Source organism: Myotis daubentonii, chromosome 9, assembly GCF_963259705.1.
Source record: "Myotis daubentonii chromosome 9, mMyoDau2.1, whole genome shotgun sequence".
In the NCBI taxonomy this organism is placed as follows: Eukaryota; Metazoa; Chordata; class Mammalia; order Chiroptera; family Vespertilionidae; genus Myotis; species Myotis daubentonii.
Window position 1 is genome coordinate 75,557,580 of NC_081848.1, and position 22,909 is coordinate 75,580,488.

The following is a 22,909-nucleotide window of genomic DNA, read 5'->3' on the forward strand; positions in this document are numbered from 1 at the left end:
AAGGATGTAGGTAAATGCTTTAATAATCCAGGCCTCTTCCACACATAGCTTTCAGCTAGGACAGTCTATCTCAGTGGTCCTTATTCTTAAATTTTTTTTGAAAACTCCAGAGAACTTTAGTTTATGTAGGTTAATGTCCATGAATATTTATCATATTATAAATTAAAGACTGAGACTTTTTTCAAATATTTACTTAACTATTTAAAATATCATTACATATTAAAATAAATATTTTAATGAGAAATCTATTTTCCCAAAACAAAGAAAATAGTGAGAAGAGAAGCACTATTATATGGTTAAAAAAAATTTTTTTTTTTGTCTGCCTTAAGCAAAGAAAGCTGGATTCTAAACTTGTTAAGTACTCAAGTTTGGAATATTGTTTCACTTGATGTCAATGAAAATAATCTAGTCTCACACAGATTTATAATTGGAAAAGGGAGGAGTACTTTAATAGTCTTTTTAGATACTCATGGACATTCTTCTTTGATACTATACTAGATCTCAAAAAATGATAATGTAAAAAAAATAAATTCAATGTGCAGTCTGAAACCATTTCAGTGAATTTTTCATACTGTCATGTTAAAATCTTGGTCAATTTTACATGTTGAATGGTTCTTTTTCTAATACATGATTTTGTAACATCACAAATTTGGAAAATACTGATTCACTGCTTTATACAGGTCCCTCAAATATAGACATATTTCATTATACAGTATAACAATCACATTAGCTAACATTACCAATTTTATCAGAAAAGTCTTTAAATATTGGGGAAGTGTCAAGCTCACAGTACTGGATGCACGTCTCCAAAACTCTGTTTTTTCACTCAATGCACTGTCAGTTTTGTCACTGACAATGAATACTATCAGTTGCATCAGGCAGAGGCTCCTTTGGTTGAGCATCGTCCCATACACCAAGAGACTGTAGGTTTGATTTCTGGTCAGGGTACTTGCTGGTGTTGCGAGCTGGATCCCCAGTAGGAGGCATGCAAGAGACAGCCGATACTGTAGATAGTTCTCGCTCCTCAATGTTTCAATCTCTCTCTTCATCTCCCTTCCTCTCTCTGAAATCAATAAAAACACACTAAAAAAAATACTATCAGGTTTTTTTTCTTAAAGAAATAGGCCTACTTTATTCACTTTTTTTACTTCATTTTTTTGAGAACTATAGTTTGTCATTCTTTCAAGTAAAAATGTTGATCTACATAAAAAAAAAGAAAAAAAAAACTGGTTCAAAACACCACTCAATCACACGAATGATTTTCCATGAGACAATCATTGTATTTCAGTATGTAGCATTCAATGTTCAGCATTCAAACAAAAACTACCATGTCTACAAAGACAGTAGATCAAAAGGGGAAATTAATAATATAAATGGGCCCATAGGACACCTCAGGTATTAAAATTATAAGACACAAAATTTAAAATAACTGATTAATATGTTTTAAAAAATGCATCACAAAAAATTGAAAATTTCAGCAAAACTAAAGTCTATAAAAATAGATATTCCAGCCCTAACCGGTTTGGCTCAGTGGATAGAGCCTCAGCCTGCGGACTGAAGGGTCCCGGGTTCGATTCCGGTCAAGGGCATGTACCTTGGTTGCGGGCTCGATCCCCAGTAGGGGTGTGCAGGAGGCAGCTAATCGATGTTTCTCTCTCATCGATGTTTCTAATTCTCTATCCCTCTCCCTTCCTTTCTGTAAAAAATCAATAAAACGTATTTTAAAAAATAGATATTCCATATCTTTTGATAACTTTAACAACTGGAATATTTAGGCATTTATCAGCAAATTAGATCCAATTCAAGAATGGATTAGTAATCTACAATACAGATAGTAGAATATACTCCAACTGAAGCAAGAAAGGAAATAAAAAAGAATGGAAATGCTGATAAGAGCCCAAGAGATATAGGGGATATGTAAAAATGTTCAGGCACAGGTAATATTTGAAGAGAGAGCAGCTGAGGATTTCCCAACACTTACAGGAATCTCTGCGAACCCCAAACAAAATAAATACAAATAAAACAATACCAAGGGATAGTGAAAATCAGCCAAATGAGAGGGGAAAAAAACATATTATCATCAAAAAACCATATTACCTTCAAAAGAACAATAATCAGATCGATATCTGATTTTTCAACAGTTTTCAGTAATGAAGATAAGAAAAGATTAGCATATCATCTTTAAAGTGCTGAAAGAAAAAAATAACAAACCTAGAATTCTCTACCCAGTAAAAATATGGGAAGATGAAATAATAATAAAATAATACTGGATTAATACAAAATAGGCAAGAAATAAAGAAAACATAACTGGCAGGATAAGTATATATGTATAGATGCATGTGTGTAAATGATAGGCAGTTCTCAAGAGACATAAAATTCAGAATAAATGAAAGTAGGAGAAGAAAGAAAGATTAAAAAGTGCAAAAGAAGAAAGGTAACTGCTATCCAAGGAGAAGGTGGCCAAGTTCAGGGAAGACTTACTTCAAGGATGATATTGGCATTCAACAATGATAATACATCATACCCCTCTCCCTCCAAGTACAGAAATAAAAAATAAATACAGGAGTCAGAAAGATGGGGAGCAAAATATGAAATATATAATGGGTGGAGCTGAACTTAAAAGTGCTGCTTGTTCTGCAGTCACAATGGGCTTCTTATTTTCCCAATTCTGTTCTCTTCTCAGGAATGGACTGAAAGTTTCCTCATGAAATCATGAGGCCTGGGCAGCAGGTTTGCCCTGTGGTTGACATGGCTTTTGAGCTGGACCTTAAAGGATTGTTAAGTTTGCACATATAAAAATTGGAGGGACAGAGATAGAGGAACACTTAGAAGCAAGAATTTTTCCCTCTCTGTGTTTTCAGTGATCTAGGCAATGAATGAATGATTTTAACAGTACTAAGTATAAAATGAATGAAATGCCTAAACATTAAGTTGGCTGAAACATGCTATCGCCTAGCTCAGTCCCGTTATACATGCTGCACCTTATGCTGTTCCTATACTCTCCTAACCCTCAGCCTCACTCCACCCGCCTCATCTAGTTAAAGATTACTCATCCTCTAGATCTCAAGCTCTCAGAGTTTTCTCTGACCTACACACAAATTTAAGTTCCCCTGCCATATGTATGTTCTCATGAGATCTAGAATAATTTATAATTATACTAGGGGCCCGGTGCACGAAATTCGTGTACTGGGTGTGTGGGGGGGGAGTGTCCCTCAGCCCAGCCTGCCCCCTCTCACATACTGGGAGCCCTCAGGCGTTGACCCCCATCCCCCTCCAATCGCAGGATCGGCCCCTTGCCCAGGCCTGACGCCTCTGACAGAGGCGTCAGGCCTGGGCAGGAGACCCTCATTTCCCCCCATCACTGGTTCTGTCCCCAGCCCAGGCCTGATGCCTCTGGCCCAGGTATCAGGCCTGGGCAGGGGACCCCCAGACCCCTCCGATTGCTGGCTCTGCCCCTTGCCCAGGCCTGATGCCTCAGCCAGAGGCGTAGACTCCCATCACCCTCTGATCACCTGATCGGCCCCTTGCCCAGGCCTGACGCCTCCGCCAGAGGTGTCAGGCTCGGACAGGGGACCCCCATCTTCCCCCAATCACTGGCTCTGGCCCCCGCCCAGGCCTGAGGCCTCTGGCCCAGGAATCATGCCTGGGCAGGGGACCCCCATCTCCCTCTGATCGCTTGCTCCACCCCCTGCCCAAGCCTGACGCCTCTGACCCAGGCTTCAGGCCTGGGCAAGGGGACTATCATATCCCCCCAATCCCCAGCTCAGCCCCCCGCCCAGGCCTGATGCCTCGGCCAGAGGAGTTGACCCTCACCACCCTCTGATCACCAATCACCGGATCGGCCCCTTGACCAGGCCTGAGGCCTCCGGCAGAGGTGTCAGGCCTGGGCAGGGGACCCCCAGCTCCCCGCGGTTGCAGGCTCCGCCCCTGCCCAGGCCTAACACCTCTGGCCTAGGCGTCCAGCCCGGGCAGCGGGGACCCGCAGCTGCAGTGGCCCCGCGATCGTGGGCTCTGCTTTAGGCCCAGGCAAGGGACCCCTAGCTCCTGGGACTGCCAGCTTCGACCGTGCCCAGCTCCCATCGCTGGCTCCACCCCTACTTCCTGCTATCACTGGCCAGGGCAGAAAAGGCACCTGATTCTCCGATCATGGCTGGGGGGCAGGGCAAAGGCGGCCCTGGGGCCGCCTTTGCCCTGCCCCCCAGCTCTTAGCTCCCCCCTGGGTTTCCAATCACTGTCAGTGGCAGGGGGCTTCTTCCTGCTTTCCCTTTCGCCTCCCTGCATTGTGCCTACATATGCAAATTAACCGCCATCTTGTTGGCAGTTAACTGCCAATCTTAGTTGGCAGTTAACTGCCAATCATAGTTGGCAGTTAATTTGCATATAGCCCTGATTAGCCAATGAAAAGGGTATCGTCGTACGCCAATTACCATTTTTCTCTTTTATTAGTGTAGATGTGTGTGATTATCTGGTTAATATTTGATTCTTCCAACTAATTATGAATTTCATGAGAACAGGAACCAGATCAATTTCATTCTCCCTTATATTCCAGGCACCAATCACAGTTGTTAAATATTTGTTGAATAAGAGTCCCAGGTCAATGATAAGCTACATAAAGCTGCTTAAAGTTATAGATAAGGAAAGAATTTAAAAAAAAAAAAAAAAAAACAAGAAAGAGATGACTGATACCTTTGTTAGAATTGGGAGCACTGGAGAGCTTGAAAATGAAAATCAAATAAGGCTGCCAATCTTTGGACAGGAATTATTTGCCCGTTCTCCTCCAATACAATCAACCACAGAATAAGTACACACTGACTAAAAGAGTATAAGCCTGAGAAACAGACCTCAATAAGGCTCTTCAGCCCACCGCACTCAGCTAGAGAGCAGGCTGGGCCAACTGAAGGGAGAAATAAATAGAAGATTCTCCCTGCTCTAATGGCTCAGTATAGCTAATACCTACTCCAAATAATGATGATTCTGGATAAAAGCCAGGGGTACGCTAGTAATTACCCTGCTGGTTAATTACCTTATCTCAAATTCAAAGGAGGAAAAAGTGGTTAACTTGATTTCAAATACACACAGGGCCCCAAACTCAGTGGCAACTACTAGTGCTCGACACCACTGCAGTGAGCTGGTTCCTCTGAAAAACTGTGTCCGCCTGAGCTGCCAAAGTCAAACACTGGGGAAGCATCATAAAGCCAAACACTGGGGAAGAATCCTGCACCTGAGTCTTAAAAGAATATTTACGAAAGCAAATAAGGTGAGCAAATGACATCAATGGTAGAAAAACAATGCTCAGCTCACTTCCTGGTTGCCCTAGGCATATCTGCTGCTTGAACAATAACAACAGACTCTAATCAGTAAGCCTCTCAGCTGCCAACATTTTACAAGCAACTCGCCTATTTGAAATGTCACATTTCCCATCTGACATAACTGTTTGCCTTCTGCTCACAGTCCTGGGGCATAATACAAATTAGGCCCAAACTACAATTCGCGCTGGCACAAACTCTTTAATTTTTTCCTTGTAAGTGACCCAGACTGTGCATTATGAAAATTGTGAAGCCCTGGTGGTCCCTGCTGGTAATGGAATCGGGCAATGAAGCCAGGGTTGCTTCGCAGCCTAGGTTTCCCACATTATTTTACATGTGGGAAGGTCTTGACTAGCTCATTCTAGTCCACTGAGACTTGGTTCAGGCCCCAGTGACCTTTCTCATGTAAGTGCAAGATGGCCTGTTACCTGATTTCTGGAAAAATCATATTAGTGAGACTTTTTATGCAATTTTTTCAAACTAAAGAAATAGACCTGATTTTTTAAAAAATCATTAAAAACATAACTTGAAAAAACATTTAAGGAAAGACAATATGAAAATAATAAAAAGTGAAAAAGGCTAATTGAAGAGATTTCTATAACCAAAATCACATTCGTTGGTTAAGTAGGTTTATGTCAGTGTATACCAGATCTTCTCATTACTCGCAGGAAGCAAGAAATTTAAACCATCAGGAAAAATGCCCAACCAATGTATTTTTGTGCCCTCCTGTAAAACTAACTTTATATTGTAAATGTACTAAGTGCAAACTAGAACTATTTGTCTCCAAGTGTCATCCACACACGTGAACTCTGTCCGAATCCCCTGGGGTAGTGGCTGAAAACACAGATCACAAGATGCCACCGAAGACCTTCTGAAGTAGACTCTCCCTTGGCACTAGGCCCAGGAATGTTCCTTTTTAACAAGCTGGCCCTCCCAAAGTCACCCGCAGCCCCAAACCAGTGTGCTTGCTCTACAAACTTGGCTCTTGATAAGTCCATAGCTATCCCTTCTAATGCAACTGGAGTCCCTAAACTGCTCTTACACAGAAATTCAGAGCAACCTAGGGTATCACAGTTAAGAGAACCTTTCCTTGGACTATGTGATTCCATCAGATTTCTGATCTCACTTGAACCAAGTCTGCTGGTTAATAAAATGCTTGAAAAACAAACCCTTCAGTAGAGTATTGTGATGTTCAGAAGCAGAATATAAATGTTAATTGCTTCCAATTACCCTCAATCCAGGCAACCAAAGAAGCCAGAACAGGGCTTATGGCGTGTCATCATTCCCAAACCAAGTACACCCAGACATGCTAACTCCTGTCTGGTTATAAAGAAGTCCCCATCCAATAATCGTGACCATAATTCATGATTATGCTTATGACTGCCTAAACACTGTAAGCAACACCAAATCCCATGGAAACTGCCCCTTCCCTAACGTTAGTTCAACATTGACTTTGAAATATTCTTGCATATTAAATTAGGAATGAGAGTTTTCAAAACAAACAACTCTAATTTGGAACATATTTCAAAAGTCCTTTAAGCAAAAAAGGATACCTATGTTTACACAAAAATGCTAACCAGGAAAGGAAAAAGGACTCATCTACATAATCATCAGTTAATTAGCATAAAGCCTCTCTCAGGCCAGCCCATATGAGAAGATGCCCCCAAAAGAAACATTTATAATATACCTTCAGTCTTCTTAAGTGTTTGGTTTACATATTTAATAAATTTTTATGAAAGCAAAGATTTGGATTTTTTTGTTTATGATGAATTCTGATATTTTTTTTATTTTAATGATCAATTGATGTTCTATGTTTCATTCCAAAATAACCTCAACTTACAACATGGTGCTTCTAAGAAATTGGGTTTGACTTAGATGACTTTACTTGAGACAATCATTCAAAAATCAAGCATATGGTATATCAGTGTGGGGAGGGGTAGAGGGAGAGTGGACATCTTTATTTCATTTAAGATGCAAGACTTTACAACCTTCAACAGGCTTTGACCTTTCCACTGAAATCTCTGCTATTGAAAAAGAAATTGCAGAACTCCAGTTTTCCCTGTCTCAGGGAAGATGGAGATAGGATTGCCAGGAAAGAAAAAAAAAAAAAAAGCTGCCTAAAGTATTACTTGTAGCTTCTAGAAAGAGGCCAGGCAGTTTAGAAAGAAAACAGAAGGCATACCCTTGCTCATTTGGGGCTTAATCTCTTCATCCATGTCCAAATCTTCTACTTCTAGGAAATTATCTACCTAGAGAAGAATTAACATTATTTTTATGCATACGTATTAGACTTTTTAAAAAAAAAGGCAATTAAGAATCAATGAATCCACTTCCAAAACACTCAAGTGAGCAACTGAACCCAATTTTCTCATTAACTTTTGAGTCCCCGCTAAAGGTCTGTGTTCACACAGCTTTCCCAGAGACATCTGAAAGAAGCAGTAAATTTGGAAGTTGGCCTGGATTTTGCAGGCACCATAGTAAGGTCTTTATACTGAAAGGGAAAAGAACCATCTGGGGAGTTCTTGAAAAGGGACTTCGTTCCAGATTCTATCCCAGAATATATTCCACAGCCACGACAGTCCAAAACAGTGTCGTGCACAGGTGGGGTCCCTCTCGGTGGCCTGCGGGGATTGGGCCGAAACCCGAAGTCCAATGCCGCCTGCAGCTCCTACCTGCTGCTCCCGCTCATCCCGGTCCCACTGCGCCTGCCGGCTTGAGCCCCATCAGTGCTGATCTGGAGAGGATCACCAGCCTTGAGCCCTGTGGCTGGCGCCCTCCCGAGGGCAGTGGCCTGCGGGTTCGGGCTGAAACTGGCTCTCTGACATCCCCTGAGGAGTCCTGGATTGCAAGAGGGCACAGGCCAGGCCGAAGGACCCCACTGGTGCACGATCGGCTGGGGAGGGACCGCAGGAAGGCTGCAGGGCGAGTCTTGCTCAGTCCCAATCAGCCGGACTCCAGCAGCAAGCTACCCTACCAGTTGGAGCGTCTGCCCCCTGGTGGTCAGTGCACGTCATAGCGACTGGTCGACCAGTCCAACAGTCACTAACCTTTCAGACCTCACAGACCATAAGTAGTCCACGGACCATCGGTTGGCTACTGCTGTACTAGTCGACTGTCTGCTCCCTGGTGGTCAGTGCACATCACAGCAAGTGGTTGAGTGGCCTTAGCATATCATTAGCATATTACGTTTTGATTGGTTGAACAGTCAACCTGGTCACCAGACAACCAGATACTTAGCATATTAGGCTTTTATTGTATAGGATTATTACTGCTGCTGCTGTTTTATTGCTTTTGATTCTCAAGCAAATGATGGTGGTGGGTCTAGCTATTATCATAACAGCACATTTTTCACTGGAAAGAGCCAGAGAGTAAAAAAAAAAGAAAGAAAGAAAGAAAGAAAGAAAGCAGGAGAGAAGGGTTCATTCAAAACAAAATCATCCTGCCCTAGCCAGTTTGGCTCAGTGGATAGAGTGTCAGCCTGTGGACTGAAGGGTCCTGGGTTCGATTCTGGTCAAGGGCACATACTTCGGTGACAGGCTCCTGGCCTTGGTCAGGGGCATGTAGGAGGCAACCAATAGATGTGTCTCTCTCACATTAGTGTTTCTCTCTCTCTGTCTTTCTTCCACTCTCTCTAAAAATTAATGGAAAAAATATCCTCAGATGAGGATTTAAAAATAAAATAAAATATAAATATCGTTATTAAAAAAAAAATCATCCTGCCCAGGTAAATCACAAGCAAGGTGAGCAGGGCAAAAAAATCAAGTGTTCTCTCTTTCGAACAAATAAAACTGAATATTACTTCAAAGGTTAAAAAAAAGCAGAGCAAATGACCTTTACAGACACAATAGCTACATTTCAATGAAAAACTATTCCACGAGGAGTAACTGCTTTCCACTGCAAGCTGACAATGAGACATTTTAGATTAACAAAATGGTAACATTTCAGACACCAAACTAATTCATCTCAGGTGAATATCAAAGAGTGTAAATAAGAAAATGATTTCACCACTGGCTCCAAGGAGACCTAGAGTAAAGGCATAATGTCAAAACACCTTTTATGCTTATGACCTGAAATATGTGCATAACAAAATACCTTCAAATTGCAAATTTAGAACATTATGAGTTCAAAAGATAGCCTGGGCCTTTCTTCTTTCAGCTCTATTTGTCAGGCCATGGCTCTTACGTAGGAATTTCAAAGGGTAGATTCCAGGGCTTGTAAGTACAAAACTGCAGTTATTTCCTGGCATCCAAGTGACAGGAAAAATTTATCTTCCATATGCCAGTTTCAGTACGAAAATGGAAGAATCTGTTAAATCCCATTTTTCTTAATGGTATATGCTAAAGGGGACTAGAGCCACGTTTCCCTATTGAAGCACCCCTTCCATTTATTAAGCTTTGGGGGAAAAGATCTGGAACCTAGACAACCATGCATAGTGTAACATTCTCAAAAACAAATTTTTTTAAAAGTATAAGGATGAAATCTGCTGAATTCCCCAATTTGTATGAGACAGCAAATGAGTCCTGCAGGTTTTTCTGCTTTTATAGTCTTTGGGGGGTTTTGCCACAGGAACAAAAATTAAATCATGCCTTACCTTCACCTTTCCTGCCCAATTTGGATCACTTTGAAAGGAAATGCCAACTTGTTGGCCTTCATCCAGCACTATCTGAAAAATACAAGGCAGACATATTGATGGGAAAATGGAACAACTGAAAATAAAGGCACTGATCCTGTAGCCCTTCAGACAATAAAACTTTCCTTCCAGCTTTTGTAAATTAGCTATGCATGATGAAACCATCCCATCCGGTGAACCCTTGAAGGGCAAACCTGAAAATGCTAAAACAACTTTTTCAAGTTATTAGAAAACAATGCCATTGAACAATCCTTTGTGTCCAACACGCTGGTCAAAGATTCAATAGATGATATAATTCCAGTGGCTAAAGATTGCCAGTAGATAGTGAATTCACTGGGGGACAAAGTTTCTGTCCCACAATTATCTCTCTATATATATATATAGTCTCTGCTATATATTAGCACATTTCTAATGCAGAGATTTTTGTTCCCTTGGATAAAATCACAAATACAATTCTGTCCACAATATCACAGGGAAGATGTAATAAAGCAGAAACTCAAATGGCTTAAAAAGTAGAACATTTTTTGCTGGAGGCAAATACCAAAAAGTAGTTAACATGTAAATGCAAGAGGTCCGTCAGAAGGCTGATGGACCTTGGGCTTTAGCAAGGGCTAAAAGCTATGCACCGATTGTTCTGTGGAGACAATGGTGGCTGAAGGCAATCTCCTAACCTGAGAATCTTTTACTATTTACCAAACCTTACCTTTGATATGTCTGTTTGGTTTGCTAAAAGGCAAATGTATATTCTAGGAAATGAAAAGCCTTGGGTCCGGACATTCAGAGAGCTTCGCCACTAGAGTGAAGCCTCCGCCTGGTTCCCCACGCCTTCTAAATTTATATTTCTTGTCTAGTGTATCCATTTATGCGTGGCCCCTTCTCCAGATTCTGAATCCTTGCTGCAAAAGGCTGCGGCAATTTTCCATGACTATATCTACTGCCTTGTCTTGATTTATAAGCAAAACCTGGACAACCTACAAAAATGTGTTTTGTAGTTTATCTAAGAAAATATACAGAAAATATTGCTGTTATTTTTAATGAAGAAAATCAATCTTTATAGTTTATTTCAACCTAAATAAAATATGCATTTGGTTTTAAAAAATAATAACTTTCACTTAGATTCCTTGATAGTTAAAAACCACAGCTAAGGATAATATGACTACAGTCTTTTAAGTCTTGAAGGTTTGGGAGAGAGACTATAATATTCATTGACCAAATCCTGGAAAAAAAAACAAAGATAACAGTTCTACTTTAAGCTCGAAAGAGATGAATTCAGAACAGGTAGAAGAAACTCCCATTTTACACAGAGAATTTAAAAAGGAATTCTTTGGTTCCACATAGAGGACAAGTTAAAATGTATTTCAAGAAGAACTTGTAGATGACAAATTCTTAAGAGGTTTTTCTTTTTGTTTTGTTTTTTATCCTCACCTGAGGATATGTTTACTGATTTTAGAGGTGGGGGAAGGGGCAGAGAGAGAGAAACAGCGGTTGAAATGTAGGTTAGTTGCCTCCCATACACGCCCCAACCGGGATTGAACCCAGAGCAGGAATCGACCCGCAAACTTTCAGTGTATGGGATGATGCTCCAACCAACTGAGCACACCAGCCAGGCTGTTAAGAGGTTTTTAACAAGAATTGGGGATAACCAAGTTATCATCATAAATGATGGCTGTTAAAATCATACAATGTAATAATGATTTTCAATAAAGTATCCCAATGACATGCCTTCTAGAATTTGGAGTCTGAGTTATTGGTCTAATAACTGTCCAGTGATGTTCTTTCAGATATTTTTTTAATTAATCAAGAACGTCTTTTCTCAGACTGTTTCTAAAAGTATTACCTGTTCCTCTTCTGAAGACTGTGATGAAGTACGAAGAAAGATGGCTTTACTCCTAAGGCGGTGATCATTTGGCCCATTTTCATGAGTAAGTTGTACTGAAATAAATATGTCTTCTGAAGATCTGGTTCCAAACAAGCCTCTTTGGGTCACTTTATCCTCTGAAATAATAAGTGACATAATATTGGAAAACATCCACCACACCCAGACTAGTTCATTTCCAGTCGAGAATCTTCCTTCCAAACAAAAAAAAAAAATAGTTTTCAAAGAAATTTATAAATGCAAAAAAAGATAACACTATTTCATTTACTACACAAAAATATATGTTATGTGCTTACTATGCACCCAACATTGTTCTAAGTCACTGTTAAAATGTTGTTAAAGTATAGTACTTCCAAGTCTCCTTGGCATTACCTACCTCATTTTTTTTCCTAAATTTGAGGGGGATTTTTTTCTTATATGAAAGCAATATATGGAGGATTTTAGAACATTTGTAAGATAAAACATAAAAATTTGAAAAGTACTCCTAATAGGACAGAAAAGCTGCAACAACATTTTTTCGGTGGTATTTTTCTCATATTTTTACCTATGCGTTTTGTTTGAGGTAACACAGCTGGTAAACTGCAGAGTGGGGATTTGAAGCCAGGCCTTCTGACTAAGAACCCATGCTCCTAACCACTGTCTATACCACAAAGGAAGGGAATCATGCCACAAAGGAAGGGAACGAGTTCATGGAAAATAGAAGAATGACATGAGAAAAGAAAAAAAATTCCAAAAAGAAGAAAAGTTTACAATAGTACAAAAAGAACCAAAGGTGCATGGTACATTCCAAAATAGAACTCATTTGCTGCAACCGCAATAACAAATACAGGACTCCACATCAGTGATCACTAGACAAGTGATAAAAGGGTCCAAAGAGACCAGGTGGCAGAAATCAAGACGCTGTGAGGGTGGTAGAGTAAGGTTTCATCCCCTTACAATACTCTACCATGAGACACAGAGACTGTTTCTTCTGTGAGCTCCTTAGGCAGGTATGTAACTGGAGGGGTTATGAGAGAGCCTAACCCAGTGAAGTGGCCATGCTTGCTCTTGAGCTGTTAGTTGCATGGCATGAAAATAGGTGAGATTCTTGTTGTTCTAATGATCATAGCCTGGTGCTAGTCCAGTCAGGATCCTTTGTTTGCTTCTGAATACCCATCACTAGCAGAATTAAAACCTATAGGGATGTCTAAAGGACATTAATGCTGAGATACTGTTGGGGAGCAGAGGCAAGATAACCTGGGGTATAATTATTAACTCAATCAGCCAGAGAGGCAAAACACAAATATTGATTGAACTTAGCGCTTTCTCTGTAAAAGGGTCATATTAGTGAATGACACACACTCAGGCCAGCTCTCCCTACTGCCTCCTGCACCAACGCCCATGGCTCCTAACAAGCTACTCCTGGGACAGGTGACCCCTGCCTTTGGCCTCAACATCCCATCAGCAACTCTAATGTGAAGCACTAGCTTGGGCTGCTGGGGTAAAGGGGCTGGGGGCGCTCAGTGAGTAGGGTAATGGGAGAGTTGCTCAGAATATTGCTGCAATAACCAGCACTGTGAAAGATCAGGTAAGTGAGGAAGGGATAGTCTTAGAGGATTTATCCCCCTGAGGTCTTCCTCTTTAACAGCCACAAAGATGTCCTAAATCAGTCCTAGGGCAAAGATAAGCAGTGTAGTAGCAGGGTAGAGCAAGGTAGTTCTAAAAATGCTTGGAAACAGAAGAAGTTCTCTGAGAAATGAAAGGGTTCCTCAAAGTTAGAATCAGGGCTTCCTTTGGCCACCTGCCATTCTTCAGTGCACTGTTCTAATACGAGGTGGAATTACTTCAGTTCTCCCTGCTTATCCTTTAAGGCTTGAACAGACTAAATCTAGTATTTACTAAGAAAATACTGTGTACCCAGCACACTATTGTAACAGTCTATTGACTTAAATACTTGGAAGGCATTTAGTGAAACAGATATTCCATAAGGACACGTTCTATTTGTTCTCATATCACACAAGGCACTGCCATTTCCAATAAAATAACCAGGGTATTTGACAGATGAAACTCCTTTGAAAGGAAGAGCAAAATATAATGAAGTCCCCACTTCTGATGCTGATGTTGAAATGCTGGTGGGGACTCGGATCTAATAAAATTTCTTGTTCATGCTTTTAAAATTTCTTCATTTTGGAAACATAAAACTTTCATTTTTAAAATATTATTAAGGGTGCTGAAATAAATTACAAATTCCTAACTGGGCAGATCATGGTGGGTAGTCATGCCCATGCCTACAACTTCTTCAGAAAGGTGTGTAAGCCAGACCTGTCCATTGTTCTTGTGCATCTATATCAACACACCTTTGAAATGCCAGAAGTAATACCCCTTGAAGACATAACCCAACAGAGCACAGAATCTTAACTCTCCTGGGGTCCATTCCCTGCCTTGCTTTCTCCCACCTTCACTTAATCTTCCTTAAGTTCCCTCAATAGCAAGTGCATACTAGAAATTGCAAACTGCTATTCTCCTATTCTCCTGAGCATTTGAGATCTTGCTTCCTGGCAACAGTAAGTTTGGCTCAAATAAATTCTTAGAAAAATTCTCTACAGGTTTGGATGTTCTTAGGTCAGCAAGAAGGAGATTCAGGAAAGAACTTATTCTCTCTCCAATTGCTCCTACAGTTTAAGGCTCCTTCCTGCTCCTCACATGAATACATATTTATATCACTCCAAAGACCCAGAAGTGATTCTTCCAAGGCTTTTATCACTTTCATAAAAAACCAACAAATAATAAATCTCTTGGCAGAATGAGGTAGGAAAGAAGTTCTTTTTCAGTATGATAATGTCAAAATGAATCCAAAGGGGCCTAAACCTGATGAGACACACTGCTTCCCAGAGTTGTCCTGGTGGCCTGGTGACAGTCCACATGAGCCACCAAGTGTTTGTTTTTCATCAGTCCTTTTTTCAGTATTTCAACTTGTCCCTAATGTTTCTTGCTTTGAAATAAGTGTCAGACATAATAAATAAATAAAAATCTAACAGCAATATTTCAGAGAATAAGTAGGTTGTTCAGACCTGAAAGAGCATCTCTTTGGCATTTCTTTTTACAAAAAAATATATTTTTATTGATATCAGAGAGGAAGGGAGGAGAGAGAGATAGAAACATTAATGATGAGAATCAATGATCGGCTGCCTTCTGAATACCGCCTCCCCCCCCCCCCCGGCCACCCCCACACACATTGGGGATAGATCCCAAAACCCAGGCATGTGCCCTGATCAGGAATCAAACAGTGGCCTCCTGTCATAGGTTGATGTTCAACCACTGAGCCACACCAGCCAGGCTCTTTGGGCATTTCTGAGTCAAAACTTCAATACAAGTGAAACAAAGGTTTCTTAAAGGTTTTATTATTCTGAAGCAATGGAATTTTTAAAAAAATGTATTACATACCGAGCATGCAAACTTCCAACAGATCTGCCTTACTAGGCCACACCAGCTGTACCTACAATGTCTAATTTCAGGCCAAAGCAAAAGGTTCCACTCCTTGAAAAGATTGAAACTACTGATGCCTTGATAAATTAATACTAATCATACATTGATTATATGGCTTCCAGATGAAAGTGATCACTTTCAGAGAAGTCTGTTTTGAAAGAAACTCTGTAAAAACTCAGATTCTTCCATACAAGAGCCAAACCAGTGTCCACGCGCTGAGAAGCATCGCCACCCTCGCAGGAGAGTTTTCACAGATCTACACCAACCTCATCCGAATTCACGGCCAGGCCCTGTCAGCACGGCCGAGGCTCTGTTCTTCTGCACATGGTCAAGAGCAATATAAATCAAGAGCAGGTTCTCGGCCGCAAACAGATACTGAATATGTTGCTAGAAGGAACGAAAAATTCATGGGGGATATTTCTGTGCAACTCTGAGCAGTTGCAAAAGGCCTTCTGCAAAGAGAATAGGGGATAAGCAATCATGCTTATAACAAGGTTGGGTACTTTGAAAGCCATGGGGTGATTTTCACATTATACTCCTAGCCTAGAGCAATGTTTCTCTGGACAATAATATCTGCTCCTCATTTGTCCAGCCAAAGTACTTCGCTCAACTGCTTCCTGATCACATGCTACGTGGTATCTGGCCTCCCCTGGAGCGACAGTCGTTAGGATTAAATAAGCAATTTAAAAACCAATCAATCATAAATCAGAATGAATCCAAAGAAGCTAAATTCAGCAGACCGATGTTTTGTCTAAATTCCCTCTGCAGTGCTCTGAATTCCACCTGTTTTATGTTCTGCATTGAAAGGGCACAGGGAGGAGAGGATTACTTCAGCCTGGCTAGTGGGGAGTAATCGCGCTTTCCCTGAGGCCGGATGATAATTGACTCATTATTCACAGGCATAGCTCTCAAGCTGCAAATGCACAACCCAGGCCGGAAAAAACTGTGTCAAAAGCCCAAGGTGAGGGACACAATGGCAGGAAGTTGAAATTTTTCAATGTCCAGTGCTAGGCACTTACACAGAGAAAAATGTTTAGAGTGTCAAGTTGCTGAAAGTTTCTTTCCAGGAAGAAAATCTGAGTGGCCATTGAGGTAGGCAACTCATTCGATCCAAAAGTTATATTCTGGGCCTCAACCAAGTGCAAGGTGCCGAAGATGGGAAAGAAGCAATCCTGTCCTCACAGAATTTACAAACGAGGAAGTTCAGCCAGGTATGCAAACCACCAAAACAGAACACAACCATGGCAGATGATACAAGGGAGGGGCAATGGTAAAGAATGGTGAAAGCTCGCCATCCGTTTGGGAACCACGGAAGGCTTCACACAGGCATGGGGCGTCTGAACTGGGCTTTGCAACAAACTACAGTTTCAACAGGTGGACACTGCGAGGAGTTCTCCCACGAAGGGAGCAAAGCGGCGAGGTGGGAAAGCACAGAGCCTGAGAAGAGTCACCAAATACTCCAGGGAGATGGGAGTAACACTTGGTGACACACGGGAGGGGTGATATTTGACGGGCACAACGAAAACTCTGTACGTGACGCAGGCCTTTGGGAGTCACAGCGCTGTGCTCTCAGAGGAAGTGGATAGAATAGAGCAGAGTGGTTCAAATACGGGAGGTAGGAAGTACAGAGCGATTGTAGTCATCGGGGTGAGGGGTAAAGGGAGCCTCAGCAATGGGTTTAAGATTTTGAAAAACTCACCAAGGGAATTCTGTGTTTCTGAAACAGAAATGAAGACATTATCACCAAGTGCTTATGTTCCCTCCCTCTAGATATCTCAGAATGTTAACCTTATCTTTCCACTGCAATCTGTACTAGTCTTCTAGTTTAAGTCAGCATGACTTAGGTAACATCTTGGTTTCTTAACAATTTCTGTGATGGTGGAAGTAGATAATACAGTGTGCTTGCAGCTTGTCAAATAGGTTACAGATTGGTGCAAAGAGGCCACACGCATCACCCCACAAGGTCGGCTCCTTCCCAACCGATCCAGTCAAGGCCACGGAAGGGAGGTGGCCCAAGGGAGGCAGATGCAGCATCTTTCAGCACAGCTTCCCGTAGCTCCCAGAACCCCTACCAGAGTGACAGCTGCTGGTGACACTGTCTACCAGTGGTTCTCAACCTTCCTAATGCCGCGACCCTTTAATACAGTTCCTCATGTTGTGGTGACCCCCAATTTCATTGTTACAAATGGAACATAATTAAAGCATAGTGATTAATCACAAAACAATATGTAATTATATGTGTTTTCTGATGGTCTTAGGCGACCCCTGTGAAAGGCTCGCGACCCACAGGTTGAGAACCGCTGAATAAGCTTAAATCTTGCTGCATCCAAATAATTCACTTCTTTTTGTATGGCAGTCCTTACCTACTTAACACTTTCAAATCTATGCACAAATGACTTATTTTCTTAATAGGAAATATGTACTACAAACAGGACCTTCCTATTTCTTGAGCCAAATCCAGAGTCACAAGGTCATGTGAAGAACTCAAGGTCAGGACCTAAGTATCCATGAACAGCATCTCTGCCACTCCACACACAGCTTTACCGGCGTGTAATTTACAAAATGCATTTGTCTTAAGAGTACAAGTCTATGATTTTTAGTAAATACACCGACTTGTGCAACCATCATCATAATTAAATTTTTAGATCATTTCCATTCTCCCAAAAAGGTCCCTGGTGCTCATTTGCAGGTACTCCCCATTCCTACCTCCAATCGCAAGCAAAACCACCGAGCTACTTTTTACAGCTATGTTTTCCTTCTCTACACATTCCATATAAATGGAATCATACAATATGTGGTCCTTGTACCTGATTTCTTTACTTAGAGTATAATCCCACTTTTATAAAATAAATTTGCTGACTATATAAATGAAACTTTAGTTGAACCCTTACTGTAATTCACATACTGCTAATATAAATAAACATATATGTAATGTGTATGTGTGTGTTTATATATATATAATCATTTAATCCTAGTAAGAAGTCTAGGAGGTTGAGGTATTATATCCATCTTTCAGATGATAATTGTGAAGCTGAGAGATTTTAAAGACCACCTAGTTGGGAAGTTGCAGAGATTAGACTAAAATCCTGGTTGTCACCAATTCCCATGTTCTTAACTAATAATTATATATATATGTATATACACATAACTATATCTGTATAATTATATATATATATCCTTCCTGAACTTTTCTGTTGAATATGAATATATATATGTACATGTGTGTGTATATATGTGTGTGTGTGTATATATATGTGTGTGTGTGTGTGTGTGTGTATATATATATATATATATATATATATATATATATATATATATGTTCAGGAAGGATAAATACACCCATAGTTTATCTCTAAAACACAGGATTATGGTATTATTAATTAATTAATTGAGTATAGACATAGATAAGTCAGGGCTAACATGGTTGTTCTGCTCCACAGTCATCCCAGAACCCAGGCTCCTTCTATCTTTCTGCTCTGCCATCCCTAGGGCAGCACCCTCCTCCACATGGTCCAGGATGATACACCACCACACCCTTGCTCCAAGCAAGAGGATGAAGAAACAGAAGAATAAAGTGTGTAGTACATCTGTTCCCTTCCGTTATTAGTGAAGGTATGGTTTCAGCTACTGTATCATGGAAGCACCAAAACAGAGCAGCTGAGACAAAAATTGTTTCTCTCTCTCAAGTATCAGTTGAGGACAGGTGGGCAGGCTCTGTTCCATGCGATGATCCAAGGATCAAGGTTAGTGGGGTGCTCTGCTATCCTCAGCACACGTCTTCCATTTCTGCGTCTAAGGAGTTGCTCCAATGATTGCCTATTTCCAGCCAGGGGGAAAGAAATTTTTTTAAAAAGGCCAGGGCACATATCTTAAAGATATGGCCCAGAAGTTATACATATCAGTCCCCTCACTTCTTATTGGCAAAAACTTAGGCAAACGGCTATACCTAACTGCAAGGGAGACTAGGAAATGTAATCTTTATTTTGAGTGGCCACAGAGTAGCTAAAAATTCTATTGCTATAGAAAGAGCATGGCTTTTTGTTTGTTTGTTTTTCTCTGTGTTTTGATGTGTATGTGTATTTTCTAATTTTCCTCCCATGACGCCAAAATAAATTTTATTTGTAGAAGTGAAGAAGCATTTCCTCCTAAATCTGCAATCTAGGGAGAATACTTACATGTATCTCTTCTTTCTTAAAAAATATGTAATATTTTACATTTACACTTTTCCTATTTTAGAATCAAAATTCCTTTAACTTCATGTCTCTCTTTTAAATCATAATCACCCTCATCATAAAAGTTGACACTTGAGTAAATTTTTTGAATTTACCAAGTGCCTTCATGTATGAAATATACAACAGAAAAGGTACTAAAAGCAATGAAAGTACTGGAGGGGCATTTCCTAGAACTACATCAATAAGATGCCTCCATTGCCCATGTGGTCTCCCAAGACTCTTGCCTGTGCACTTGCTAATGGCGACTGCTCACAAAGAACCCAGTTCTTCGGCAATAGAAGTCGCCAGGAGATTTCCCTGTGATGGAGTAACACTGGCCCTACAGACATGTGAACAGTAATCCTTCAGCTTGGGACAGAATTTATGCTAAACCAAAGTCTGCAGTAAAAGTCTGTAAACTATTATATTCTAGCCTCTGGATCAGAGTTTAACAAGACCATAGTGAAATTATTCCTGTAACCCACAACACCATCAAAGTGCCTTATGAATAATATAAAATGGTGCCCTAGCCAGTTTGGCTCAATGGTTGGAGCATCGGCCCACGACTGAAGGGTCCCAGGTTCGATTCTGGTCAAGGGCATGTACCTTGGTTGCAGGCTTGATACCTGGCCCCAGTCAGGCCACATGCAGGAGGCAGCCAATGGATGTGGCTCTCTCACATCAATGTTTCTCTCTCTGTCTCTGCCCCCTCCCTTCTACTCTCTCTAAAAATCATGGAGAAAATATCCTCGGGTGAGGATTAACATAAATAAATAAATAAATAAATAAATAAATAAATAAATAAATAAATAAATAAATAAATACATAAATACATAAATAAATAAATAAATAAATAAAATGGTGACATGAAATGAAAAGTTATATTTAAAGTAAAATGATTGTTGTTACCCTTTGAGTGGCAAGTGCAAAGAGTTTCACAAAAGCTATGGTTCTTCTTCCCAGAAAAATGAAATATTTAAAAAGCACAGAATTTTGAGGAATTCATACATCTCCCCATACCCTCCTTGATCTCATTTAGGGTACACTTCTCACCGCTGGTCTGAAAGTCAAGGTTCCTGGGCTGCACACTAGAACTACGAGATCAAAGTGTGTGGCTTGATCCCCAGGAATCTGCATTTTAATAAGCAGATCTCCCGGGTGACCTTTACGCATACTTAAGGTAAAAGTCCCAGGTAAAGAGTCCATGCGGTAAAATCTAAAAATTGAGACTAAAAAAGAAGTATCTGATACCTCATTTTTATCAAAGCATAAAAAATACCCTTGCCTGAAGGCCATGCGTAGACAAACTATTTAATCCATCCACCAGAGGCCAGTGTAGGATTAGTCCCTGTAGTCTTACTACACAATAGACACTATACATAGACACTATTCAATACATACTAATAGTTGGTCTTAACTACTTCAAGGAATATGTTGTAGACAACTAACATTGTAGATAATATTTTACACTTTTCATATTGTAGATGCAAGATTTCTTAACCTTATGCCCCGCTCTTAAATCATAATAGTCCCAATAATCATAAAACTTCACACTTGAATAAATCTTTAAAACTTACCAAGCACCTTCATATATATATTTCCTCTGATCCTCACCACAACCATATGAGACACCCTGATCAGGCAGAATTATCCCTGATTTATGGGTTCAGAGAGAGTAAGCGACAGGCCTGAGGTCTCAAAGAATTAATAAATGCCTGAAGTCCGACTTCTGAATTCTATGCTAGAATTGTGCCTTTTCCATTACACTGGCCCTGCCCACGACGAATCAGAAATATAAGGGCACTCGATGAAACTCTTCATACAACTACATCCCTTCACCCCAAAATCATGCCCTTCTGTCTGCCTACACAAAGATGCGTCTACTTAAGACAACCTCTTTTACTCACGTAGGTGGAAGAAAGTTAGAGGGAGTAAATTTTTTCTCTCTCCTTTTCAAATAAATGCTTCTTAGAAGTTTTCAAACTTTCTGAGGTAGAATAACCTCTTCTGCACAAAACTGTATAATCCAGGACTCATCCATTGGCATACAGCCAGCATTAGGAAATGTAAGAGCAGACCTAAATGCTACATGTCTTTCATTCCCTCGTTCTTTCAGGGCACTCCAGAACATCCCTGGGGTGGGGTGGGGGTGGGGGGGGGGGAGCTTGAAGTAAAAAAAATAAAAAAGAAGCAGTCTAAAAATTCACAGATCTTATCATTTTTATTGCTATTTTACTAACTCATAAACAGTATTTATTCAAAATAAAACTGAGACAATCAAAAAACCAACAGCAACAGTTTGGATATTGTTTTATCAGCACCAACTAGAGTAGTTAGTATTGCCCTACCAACCCCTACACAGTCTATAAGCAGTTGCATTGCTATTGTGCCTTCATACGTCGAGAACATGTGGAACACACAGCACACAGAAATAAATAAGAAGGACACATCAGAGTGGGGACCCTGTCTCCTTCACCTTGTATTCCCAGATTCTAGCTCAATGCCTAAAATATAGCAGAACAGTCAGTACTGAAATGACCTCCACATTAGCAAGAAAAATGGGATTGATGCTATAATTAGGGACTGAACGCAATACCCAGAAATTAGATGACTGGCTACAAGTCACACAAAACAGAACTTATGGGGAAGAAGAAGAAAAAAAGAAAATATGGTACTTGATTCACAATCTAATCAGCAATTCGTACACTGTAAAATCCACAAAACACATAAACACAGTGTGATGATTCCTCCCCGTGCTAATGAAGCAATGGGCTGCAACATGAATCTCTCTCATCTGGGACGAATCCAAGTAGGGGGAAAAGACACTAAAAATGTCATACAAGACAGACTGTGGTTTGATTTTCACATAAGAAAGATCTGAGTTTTGGTCAAGATACAGTTTCCTGTTTGCATCCTTTGGGTTTAGCTGACCATTTCAAAGAAAATATTATTGTTTTATGGCTGACAGAACATTTTGCTAAAACCATCCAGATGTGACTATTGTACCCATTCAACTGAATCAGGGGATGCAGTCTTATGATCACCTCAGTGTCAAACCGGGTAATTTACTCTTTTCCATCAGTATAACACTATCTTTAACAACAATGAGTCAAAGTAACGTCTCAAGTTAAAGAGAAATGCAAACAAAACAAACGGGCATGTACTTATCAGTGTTTAAATTGGCTACTTAAAGGTTGATAGTGACTATCTTAAAAGTTTATTTGTGTTACTATAAAGGTCTCTGCTTGTCTTTTGTAAAAGTTCAAAATTCCATTTGCCTACTGAAAGTTCACCTCTCTAATTTATATGTATGTATAAAATATACTGTAAAATATATATGTGTGTTGAAAAGATATTGAGAAGTAAAAAAATGATTTTTTATTTGCGCTTAAATCAAATTTAGAAACTTCCCACAATATCT

At 40.3% G+C, this 22,909-nt stretch overlaps 1 protein-coding gene across 10 annotated transcripts in view; it reads right to left on the reverse strand.

Annotated features, from left to right (window-relative positions):
• IFTAP (intraflagellar transport associated protein) overlaps nucleotides 1-22,909 on the reverse strand; it is a 61,656-nt gene that overhangs the window by 11,103 nt on the left and 27,644 nt on the right. For 8 of the 10 annotated variants that reach the window (XM_059709627.1, XM_059709632.1, XM_059709625.1 and 5 more), the window contains 3 exons: nucleotides 11,774-12,006; nucleotides 9,898-9,969; nucleotides 7,489-7,555 (listed from right to left, as the gene is read on the reverse strand). In XM_059709627.1, the coding sequence (XP_059565610.1) occupies nucleotides 7,489-7,555; nucleotides 9,898-9,969; nucleotides 11,774-12,006 (372 nt within the window). The remainder of the gene's footprint in view (nucleotides 1-7,488; nucleotides 7,556-9,897; nucleotides 9,970-11,773; nucleotides 12,007-22,909) is intronic. The other 2 variants (XM_059709634.1, XM_059709633.1) reach the window with 1 other exon arrangement.